At 43.4% G+C, this 11,869-nt stretch overlaps 1 protein-coding gene across 1 annotated transcript; it reads right to left on the bottom strand.

Moving 5' to 3' along the window:
- Positions 1 to 9,383: 9,383 nt before the first annotated feature.
- Positions 9,384 to 11,863, bottom strand: MESDC1 (mesoderm development candidate 1). The gene has a single exon (XM_014944654.1). It carries the CDS (start codon positions 11,229 to 11,231, stop codon positions 10,164 to 10,166), a length of 1,068 nt encoding a protein of 355 aa, XP_014800140.1. The 5' UTR covers positions 11,232 to 11,863; the 3' UTR covers positions 9,384 to 10,163.
- Positions 11,864 to 11,869: the final 6 nt, after the last annotated feature.

An 11,869-nucleotide genomic window follows, 5' to 3' on the forward strand; every position in this document is an offset into this window, starting at 1 on the left:
ATGTGCTCTGAACATTCTTTATGCTTTATTCTCTTGACAGGAGTGATTTTCCCTGGACGTTAGTGATTTATGTGAACTCCAGATCAGTGAAATGCACAGTCTCAGAAGGAAGGACATGCAACATCTCACAGATCACAGCCTTAAAAAGGATCCAAAACCAGTCAGCAACCACATCTTCCGTAAGTGAAATCAGTCCATCTTATAAAATCATCTCATAGGAGAGGAAATGTCTAACAGTAATATTAATTGAATGTAACAACAAACCCAGGTAAAACTATGGCTAAAACAATACTTTGGAAAAAAGCTTTGTGAAATTACTTTGTTTCTATCAGATAGATTTACTAGTTTTTAAAAATCTGCTTTACTCAAGCTTCTGAGCATCACCACAAAGCGTATTTATCACCCAGGGAAAGTCTTCTGCAGACCACCATTGTTTTCAAAGGAAAAGGGAAAAACACAGCAAAGGCTTCAAAGATGTGAATTATTTCATCCCCTTACAAGTGCAGCATGTGCTCTCTCTTCTGTAATGGCACAGTACAGAAAACAAGATGTAATTAATGCAATTCCTTTGCCAAATGAGTGGGATCTTATAAAGAATTGGCACATGCTTTCTTGTCTTAAACAAAACCAAACTTAATACACAACGCTATAATGTACTAACAGGGTCCTTCAACAGATTTTTTTTTTTTTCTTTTTCCCAATACAAGTGACTGCAAAGTGCTGGGCCTGTAATCAAAAGCATACTTGGTATCCAAAACAGCAATATTGATGCAGCCAGGCATTTTTGTGTACTACAGTACAATCATGTAACTGAACCAAAGAAGAACATTTGGCCTTTTGCTATCTTATGTACCAAGACAGAAAAACATGCCTTTTCCTCTATTCTACCCCAATGAGCAGATGTGGGTTTAATCACATAAAAAACAAAACACTTATGAGTTTCAGACTATGACTTTGAAAATTAGGAGTAAAACTATTTTTCAAAGAAAGTGATTTTCAACTGCGTATCTTGAAACTGTCCATAAAAAGCAGATTGGCAGGGAATTGGATAAATACACCAAGTAGGGCTTTGTTTGGGGTTTTTCTTTTTCCAGTTGGAAAGATAATTAAGGGAATTTTGACAAACAAATAACCTGTGGCAAGACAGGACATTTTAAAAGCAGCCTCAGGGTCCAATATAGAAAAGTTATAGGAGATTCATTAATAAATAGATTTTACAGAGCAGTATAAACCCAGATGTCACTTCTCTGTTATTGAACTTAATGTTGCAGATTAACTCAATACACAATGTAAGCAGGACAGTATAATTAATTACCAGAAGCAGAAAAAGCCACACTCAAGCCCAAATGCTACTGTGTTGGGAAACCAGCACCTAGAGCTGCTGCAACTTTAAGCAAGTCACTAACCTACACCTCATGGTATCCAGCCCACTCGCCATCCCACCCCAACTAAAAAAAACACCTCATAAATACCTAAAGTCAGATTACGCTTTCTCCTGAATAGCATTACAGCTCTTTGACAAACTGTGTGTGAAACACAGTTCCAGGGAATATGCATTACAGGCAACTCTTCAAGACCTATTTTGAAAGGATGTATGTGGCATTGCGGTAGCTGGAATTTGCATACAGAGAGAACAGGTATGTTTCTAATGCGACCTGGACCTCAATTAGCATGAACTGTCTTTACGCATATGGTCTGTATGAGGATAACATGCACAGAGCACAAAGGGATCTCTGTTCCACATCTGGGTGTTGTACCAGGAGCAGAGGGTGGAGGGAGGGAGCTGAAATCTGTGGTTCTGAGGTGAAGGTAAGATGCACGATGCTGGCATCTGGCAACCAGAAGAGACAAATGAGGTAGAGCTGGGCCACTGGCTGCTGGCCAGCCAGGGCGTATGCAAGGATAACAGGAGCTTTTAACCCATAGGGAAAGGTGACCATGGTAGGAACAGAATTATGGCCCGTGTTTGTACTTCAACTGCAAATTTCCTAGCTTTATAGAGTTTCACAACAACCCAGAGTACCACAACATCCTAGAATTAATTTTAAAACCATATGCAATCAAACTTAATCACAAATGACCAGGTCCACAAAGCATCTAGACATATAGCTCCCACTGAAAATCAACGGGAGTTAAGCCCCTAAATAACTCACAGTTCTGACCAATTATTTTTTTCCCTTAAAAACTATAAATTTTGCCCTCACTTTGAAATAAATCTATCTTGCTCATAGCTTTTTTCAGTCCCGTATTTCACTGTAACTTTTCATGAGTATTACTACAACCTGCATTGCCCCAGCCAGCAGCACGTATCTCTGAAGTTTCAAAGATAATACCCATCTGTCTCTGGAGCTTGTACCACTCACTTCAACAACGGCTCTTCAGCCTGTTGAGATGGTACCAGGCTGTTGGGACAAACTCCTCTAACATGACAGTCAGAAGCCAAGATAAGATTACAGATTCTGAGTGAGTTCATGCCTGAAGTCAGTATTAAGGAAATTTCACGCTGGTAAGTTTTGCTCACAGGTTTTCTTGCAATGCCTGGGACCAATCTGAGTTTCTAAAAAAGCGAGTTTTTAATTACAAGCAGAGAAACAATAGCTCACTTCAACATGAAAAAGAATACACCCACTATTTTTCCGTGCTCTGTAATTTAAAAATAAGTCGACCCATTAGCTTTAAAGCTTTAAAAAAAATTAAAACTGAAATACAGGGCTCCATTTCCTTTTTGTTTTTTAAGCCAGACCCAGAGATTGAAAAGTTTCAGACTAATGGCTACTTTAAGATGATAAAAGGGGTGAAAGTTTTAGAACCGTGAATCTAACATTGCCAGAACAGATTGATTCCATGGTAAATTTTTTAACAGAAAGTAAATTTTTAAACATCGACTCAATCTGAAGCATTTAAATAAGACCAGAGCATTAAGTATATGCCAATTCAGAAGTGCTACAGGGCCTATAATTTGTCACACTGCGCGTATAGATCTACCTGACTGCTCTCACTTTTTTCCATCGTGTGCATGTTCAGAATGCAAGCAGGGGCCAAAGTATACCTGGGCAGCAGGTCTGCCAATTCCAGAGACTTCCTATATTTGATATGAACCAGACAGAATCAATACATACTGAAAAAATTGGCTAGGAAATGGCATTTTTTTACTCTGTACTTCAAAAACAGAACCCTGGAGGCCAAAATCACTGTCTTGCCCGTTTGGCAATTGATGACAACAGAATCGATTAGTGGGACATTGACTCCCAGTGTTCCCCAGGCACCTTCTGCGTCAATTGGAGGAACACCTTGGAAGAGTATGAAACAGAAGGTCCCTCAGTTCATCAATACCACAGTGCCCAACAGGCACTGCTCTTCTGAGAAACATTCCTAGACTCAGCAGTTTGCCTGAATTTCAACCAAATGAAGCTTCACAATTGCTAAAATCCAGAGGGAGGCCAACCAGACCTGGCCTGGTTCTGCCGCGGATGCTCTGCGCAGTAATGGAGACCCCGTGAACCCAACTGACTGACGGGGCTGAAGAGCACAGCACCCCAAAGGAATAAAAGCCCTTTCAAACCACCCCATTACGATTCGCAAAGAACCTCCAGGTTCCATGCTGGCCATGGAGAACCTGATGTCAAATCTCTCCTCCTCGGTGGCTCACCTACGTGTTCAGAGTAGGGAGACAAGAGACACGGGAGCCACCACACCGACTCTTGGTCACCCGAAGGCTGGTGAAACGGAACAAGCGTCTCGCAGCAGCCCAGCAAAACCACTGAACCACACCCTTCCAGGGATTTCCAGCAATCCTAACAGCCACGGCATCTAAGACCACCTTGGGACTTCCATCTGAAACCCAGATCCTGTAAGAAATGCGACTTGCAGGATTTGGGGCCGTGCTCTACGCTTTTCAGGACTCTTCATCTTTAGACTAAAGTTCAGGTTCCTGCTGCCCAAAGAACCCTGGAGAAAAACTGTTGGTTCAAAGTCTTGGTGGGTAAGTCAAACCCTGCCAAAACCCAACTACTCTGAGGTATCTCATAGTTGCAGTCACTTCACCTCAAACTAATTTGATTTTAAAACTGAAGTTAAGCAACTTGTTAGTAATCACTTTTCAAGTATTTATTTATTTTGTTGGGGGAGGAAGGGAAGGAGGAGAGAAAAATCAAGCTATTTAGCTTTCCAAGTATTTAACATAAAACCCAAAAGAGCTCCATCTGGCAACCAGCAGGATTTCTAAATAATCTAAATAGTATCTACATAAGAACCAGGCTGTCTATGGAGTAAGACAACTTCAACTTTTACAGCCACAAGAAGCCTTTATTAACATAAAAGGAAATTATAAAAAATTAAGTTAGAACAGGAACAAGAGTCTGGCAAACTGCCAAAAGACCCCAGGAATCTCTGCATTAATCTTGAAATGCTGCTTTTTACTTTGTTGGAATATAGCATCATACACTGTGTGGTTTAAAACAAAAAAAACCCAAAACAAAAAAAACCCTTAGGTTCAAAGGACTCTAGTACAATAAAAACAGTTCTAGGAAAAGCTTCAAATTAATGAAAATCAATATGTAATTCCTTGCTTTGCAACACAAGATGACCCCTAACATTTTAACATAGTTTGTGGAAAATATTTAATTACACAGACTTCATAGAGTCATGGATGAGGCCCTTCATGTCCACAGATGTCTGTCTTCTTGAAGAAAATGGTTGAGAATACTATTACTAATTATGTTAATCAAATATGCCTTTGAACTACTCTTATAAAAAAGTTTTGATAATTCATAATTCCCAAGTAAATTAACACCTCTTGCAGTACACGATATTTAATTTTCCAAGTTATTTATTCATATGAAGGATCTGGCCTTGCCCTTCATACCTGGCCAGTACAGTTTTTGGCCCGTTTGTGATTGATCCAAACCTGTTTGGTGGTTTGGTGTTCTATGTGAAATATTTTAATGGTCTTGATGCCCCTGTCAAGTTGCCACTGGGATTTTCTGTCAGTTTCTTGGCAAAACATCAAAGAGCAAAAGCAGTGGGCCCAAAAAAGCCCATATTCTGGTGATTCTGTGAGGATAGGGCAGTCTCTATTTTTTTGCTCTGCATTTTTGCTATCCCTGGGCTACAGGAAGAGAATTTCTATCTTTATTATTGCCCATCTGGCACCTTTCACAGGCAGCAAGAACAAAGAAGTAAAATGTACTGGTCCCTACCATCTGCTTCTGCTTGTAAAGTCTAGAAAGAGCCTGATAGGGAAGAAAGAGAAAATTTAAGAAAAAAAAGAAACAACCCCTTCGTTTCCCACCAAACTGTTCTATCAGGTACACTTCTTTGCCCGTACTTAGGGCAACCCCAGAGGCCCTCGGTTCCCTACAGCAACGCAGCTGCTCGACACAGAGCATCCCAAACACTCCTCGCCCCACATCTTCATTCACAAGCATCTCACAGCCCGGGAAGAAAGGTCGCGTTGTTTGAGATTTGTTTTATTGGATCAGCCTATGTTTTATCTAGGGTAGGAAAATTCCTGTGGGTTTAATAGGAGGTATTACCCTACAGATTTTCTCTGGTTCCACCTCCTTTCCCATCAGCCACATCCCTTCTTGCTGCAAGGCTGCATACACCATGTGTTGGCTCGACCCCTTCTGTCTCTGACAGAAGTTTGGCCAAAAAGAGCAGATTTTCTGCTACTTTGATCATTTCCTGTGGTAAAAAGTGAAGGGAATTATCTGACCCATGGTCTTTTTTTTTTTTTTACTTAGTTTTGAAAAATAACATGGATTTACATTTGTAATTTCCCTTAAATAGTGTACTTGCTTTTCAATAGCATTTTGCTGCTAGTTTACTGCTTGTCTTACAGACTTACTTTCTTTTAGAATCAGAAAACGCATTGCTCCGATCTCAAATTCCAAGACTTAGCTGCTGTATTAAATCAATAATGATCTTTGCTATGATGAAGCAGCAACCAAAAGGTAGTATCAAATTCACAGGCAATATAAAAGTGACAACTTTTTCCCTGTTAAAAAATTCTTACATTTATAAAAGAAGCTTAATTCACTTTTGGTGGGGATAGTGTTATTTTTGGCTAAAAATATGCATTGCATAATGTGTTTAGAAATAAGTTAACCCTTTGATTAAATGCACTATTAGAGTAGTTCTATGACATATGTGAGAGAAGCAGCCTGAAATATTAAGTATTCTTTTGTCAAAACCAGCAAGGTTCCAGGTCAGGAAATGCGTTTCATGCTGGACTAAGCCTATGTTGCAATGGTGACTCTACCCAAATGGTGTCACCTGAATTGTTGACCTAAATGGTGTAAGTAGTTGGGCAACAAGGGCCTAAAGTATGATGCCAAGTGATAATCAGGGACCTCGATGTGGCCCGCAATTGCACCCTGAAAACTAGACCATTATTTATTTTTTCTATCCCAGCAAGTACAAAGTAAATGAACAACACAAATATACTTATTAAAATAATGTCTTCTAACAGAATTAATATTCTGTAGGAATGCATTCCCAATAAATTAGCACGAGATTCATTAAGTCCTTATAAATGTGGCACCACAGCATTTTAAATATACATTATGTTCACTCTCAGTAGTGGAACCACACTCTTTCAGCTCTGAAAATGCTACAATGTGTGTACATATATAGAGACTTTTTCCTGTTAATCATTTACTCAGAGTGCATAAAAATAGTTGTACTTGTTTGCATCAAAAGCCTTTTTTCTTTTTTGAACTTTACTGTGCAAATTATGTGAATAGCACAGATTTTGACAGATACTCTCTCAAGCTGAGGCCAGGGAGCACACAGCTCCCTTGGTGCGAGTTCTCTGGAAAGAAATGATTGAACATTTTGAAGTGTTAAAATTACCACAATTTTAAAATGCTACAGTAAGCTACTTTGGTGAACTTACTATATATGTCTGTGCATATATATATATATATATATATTTTACTTTTTTTTAATCAGACCGTTAACTGGAATCATAGCCTAGCTATATTTCATGTTTAACTTTACAAAACTGAATCCCCCAAAAACACACCTCAAAAGCAAAGCAAGATCTAGAGCAGTTCCTTTTCCTTCAGTATTAAAAAGGGGGAAAAAAAGATACATTCTTATTTTATATACGTATGCATGTACTTCAAAATATAATCAGAAATGGGTGAAGAATCTGCAGTATCCTTGTAAAAACAGAAATTGCACTAAACCACTTAAAACAAAATCTTACCACAACAAAAATCAGCGCTATCATCATTAATAATACATTGCCTTTCATATGCAGAGGTAATAAGGAGGCTGCACTGTGATCCATGTAACCTCAATAAGGTATAAATGAATCAAAAAGAATCTAATTAGTTCAGCAGCGCCAAAAATTACTAAGTAGAAACATCAAAAGAGGCAGTGGGACATTACTTTTTATTATTTTTTTTTTTGGCCAGACACGCTGCAGAGCTGCCCTTCAGAATCCTCTGGTTTGTACCTGGAGGGAGCCTCGGACACGTAGGTCACGGCAAGTTAAAAGAAGTGGAGTTAAGGATGTCACCCCAAAACCTGCGCCCGCTCCCCTCTCAGCACCATCTCCGCACGTCCCACACGGAGTCCTGCACCTTCCAGGAGCTATGCAAAGGAAGGGTGGAGCCCGTTCCTCACCTCCTGTCCGCAGCCGCAGAAGATAGTACATCCTGAAAGCGTGACATCTGCCACAATCCCTTTTTCCTCCTTCCCCTCGCGGAAGAGAAGGAAGGGTAGATTGGGACAGTTATCTCGGCTTCCACGCAGACATGCTACAAGGGTGGGAGACACAGAGGGTAGCTGAGCAGACAACCGCAAACACTGCAGAGGCACAGGACCTCCCTGAAGATGGCCTTGGCCTCCTAAGAGTCCCTCCGGAGTCCTACAGCTGTTCCTGCCGTCCAGATGGGAAAACGTGCGTGCACGCACACGCGAGAGAGCCCCTGAGGAAGTACCTGTGGGGGCATCTAAGTCAAAGTTAGTACAGCGTGTGTATATACTTATTTACAAAAAAATAGTGAGAGAACTTTTAAGCTCTACCACAAAGATACGGCCATCGCTGCCGCTGCAGCGCACGCTGCTGGGTTTATATTGCACCAGAGATAACGCAGAGAGAAAATCGTACCCCAGAGGAAGCGTAGCTTGGACTGCTTTTCACAAAGAAAAGTCTTAACCATACAATTCACTGAAGCTGGAAAAGTTTCATTTAAAAATAAACAAAACGTAATACTGGGGTCCACTGTACTTAAGCCAAAGAATTATTTTTTTCTAACCTTGAAGATACGGATATATAAGCTTAGCTTTTATCTCCTTCAACAGGATGTGTTTGTCCACTACCCAGTGACACTTCACTCCCCTTCGAAATTAAGTAAAAGCATCACAAGAGAAACAACACTGCTGTGAAAGGAAGACCTTTCACTACTCCACGACTGTTCCGTCCCCAAAACCAACCAGTTTACTTCTTCGAAGGAATAAATAGGACAGCACTGGTACAGTAAAGGTTTAAACCACAGTAACAACGTTTTTAAGTTGTGTTCTCCAATGGCTTTTGACATTGCTCAATTTGCAGACCTATTAAAAAAAAAATAATAAATGCCATTAGGCAATGGAGCTGGGCAGACAAAACAAAGCCTCCTTGCCAGAAGACCTGCTCTTCCATTTACCTGTCATGGAACATACAGAAGGCAACAGATCCCACGGGTCCACAAAGACCAGGCTGAAAAAAATCACCGCTGCAGTTATGGGAACTACTGCAGTATTCCCTGAGGTCCACTCGCAATTCCCAAGGAATTCAACTGGAGGTGGACTAGGCCTCAAAAGCCAGCTAACTTTTTCTGTTACCCGCGACATCAAACGAGAGCTGCTTTGACAGAAACCTGTGCTGAGGAGCTCCAACATGACCCTCCGAGGAATCAAAGGGCCCGTTCCTCCGCACTCCTAACCGGCCACACGGAACAAGCAGGGCTATCCAGCAAGACAAAGTTCAAGAAATCCTCACTAAATTAATATGGAAAGTCACAGATTTAAGACAGATGGCCCCCATCTGCACGAGCTAGAATACACAAGCTTCCCAAAGATAAGACAGAACGCTGATAAAGCCAGAGCCAGCCTGTGCCTGCAGCCAGAGCCCTCCCAACGCATCCAGCACTGCCCAGCCTTCCATAAATACAACCACGGAGTGTCTGTCGGAGGCGTCCTGAGGAGGAGGGGTGCTATTGCGGGAGGGACGGTATTTATAAAAATAAAAGAACTGAACTGCAGCCTGTATGCTGCTGTCTAGAACTACAGTTACTTTTGTACCACCCATTCCCTGGGGAAAATGACATACAATGCAAACAGGCCTAGTTGTCCAGCTCTTCAAGTATTAAGAGATTCACAGAAAGACATCTGAGAAACATAACATTTTAATAGATGAAATAAATACTCCAGTACATGCAAGATAAAAACTGACATTGGAAAAAAATTAAAAATCACTTTTGTTATAGTGTAATTTTTTTTGTTTGTTTGTTTAAACACTCACAGTAGCTTTTCCCCCAGTTTGGAAATCAACACATGGAAAACATAATCACAACCTCCAGTCCTTCCACTCCTACACACCAAATGCACTTCTAACCTAACACTTGATGCAAAAAAAAAAAAAGTCATACAAAACAAAAACAAACAAAATAGTAGCTACATCCATCATCTATGTGTTGTTGGGTTTTTTTTCATTTTTTTAAATGAGTGAGAACTGAGGTAACCTTTTTCCTGCACAACTGAACAGTAAAATTTAGAAGGGAAATTTCGGAAGACAAGACAAGACAAACTTTAAAAACCGCACCCAGCGCGATTAAAGCTTCTTTTTTTTTTTTTCCTCTCCTTAAGATACCCCCACCTCCCCAAATATAAAAAAAAAACAAAACACTTTCAAACAGTTGTAAAGACCTTGTTGAATAAAGGAAAATTTATCTGCAGATACTTGCTTGACTTTAAAGTAAAATAAAAAGAAGCCCAAACTGGCTACCTTTATTAGTACGTATAGTTTGAGTATGTTCTGCTTCTTCACCACATGAAATCAAAGGATTGGGCTCATCCAAGTAAATTCTTTGGTATACAAAAAAGGGGAGAGGAGGTGGGATATTATTTTCCTTTAGCAACGACTGGGATCTAAACAGAAGATGTGGGGGTTAATTCACAGAATTGGAGTTCACTGGCGGTAAAGTCCTGGGTGAAGATCGTTCTCTTAGTGCCTGAGATAACAGGTTGCAACCATCCGAGACGGCGCAAGCTGAGTTCCTCAACCTTTCCCTGTAATCGCTCATTTTGGTGCTACTTTCGGGGTGTTGGGCTATATCCCTGAGGCATTGGGTCAGGAGCACACAAGCAGATACCACACTCATGGCTCCTCCTAGGATGGCAGTTTGCACAGCTTTGCCCTCTGGATTAATGGTGGCAGCTTTACCCAAAAACTGGGGCTCAGTGGCAAAGCCCACCAGAGCATAGACAGACTGCACCAAAGGTCCACTGAACAAGACGCATCGGTTCCTGGTCAGCTCGCTGGGTGAAGTCTTGACCTCCTTGACACACGCCAAGAGGGCAGAGGCGCTGGTGCTCATACATTTGACACTGAGTTTGAACTGCTCCTTAGCAAATTTATCCTTGGATTTCTCACTGGCCAGCACGCAGGCGTCTGTCAGGAATTTCAAGTTCTTGGACATGTTCTGAGAAACCTCCAGCAGGAGCTGAGGGCTCATGTCTGCCAAAGGGGTGGTCTTCAAGACCCCGCAGCCGTGCTCCACCTCATGCCTACATCGGGTCACCTTGTAGCGATCCACCAAGCCGGGCATGGCGGGCTGGGCCCCCGGAGTCTCCACTGCAGCCAGGTAGGCAGCGTGGGCAGAGCATTCCGTCAGGGAGACCACCAGCTCCCCCATCTCCATCAGGCTTTCCCCCACCTCCCCGAAGCGTCCCATGTTGAGCTGGCTCTGGACATCGTGGGTCAAGATGGAGAGTCCTTTGGTCCTGGCGATGATCGTGTCCCTGCACTTCTCGAAGGACTCGCCGAAGACGGACAGGCTCTCCGTGTTCACCGGCCTGGTCTCGCTCGACAGCAGCAGCAGATCGGCCACCAGTTGCATCTTGATCTTGCAGTGGTCGCAGATAGAGATGAGCTTCTTCCTCTGCAGGGAACCGCTGCTGGGGATGCCGCCGCCAGACACCTCGCTGCTGGACTTGCCAGAGCCACCGCTAGCCATAGCGCCGGGGGGGCACTCGCATGCCGCTCGCTACCCCGCTGCCGCCGCCGCCGCCGCCCGCGCAGTCCCGACTCAGCCCGGCAGGATCGCTCTGCCTTTTCCGCAACATCATTCCATTAATCGCCGGGAAGCAAGAAGGGGCTCTGGCCGCCGGGGCTGCCGCTGCTGCGGGGACCGAGCTCCGCCGGGGCGCCCGCCCCGCTCCGGCGCCAGCCCTCGCTCCTACGGCGCTGCCGCGGCGGGTGGGCGCTCGCCGGGAGCCCCCGGGCCCCGTTCCGGCATCGTTTAGCTAAAAATATATATATAATTTCCTTTTCTTTTTTTTTTCTTCTTCTTCTTCTTTTTCTTCTTTTTTTTCCCTTTTCGCACGTTGGCTCCCCTCCCTTCCACCACCACCGCCGCCTCCGGCCGCGGGATCCTGCGCGAAGTTCCCTTCAGCGGGCGGAATGCCTCAGGGACGGCCGGCGGGGAGTCGGGGCCGGGGCGCAGCCCTCCCAGTCGCTACCGTGCCCCCCGGTTCCTCCGGTCGGTGCTCGCCCAGGGCCGGAGGGGCGGCGGCTGCGCACCATGTGCCGCCCCCGGCGCGCCCGCCGCGGCCCCGCAGGAAGCGCCGCCGCGGGTGTGGCCCCGCACCGGGC

Source organism: Calidris pugnax, unplaced genomic scaffold (assembly GCF_001431845.1).
Source record: "Calidris pugnax isolate Ruff unplaced genomic scaffold, ASM143184v1 scaffold70, whole genome shotgun sequence".
Taxonomy (NCBI): Eukaryota; Metazoa; Chordata; class Aves; order Charadriiformes; family Scolopacidae; genus Calidris; species Calidris pugnax.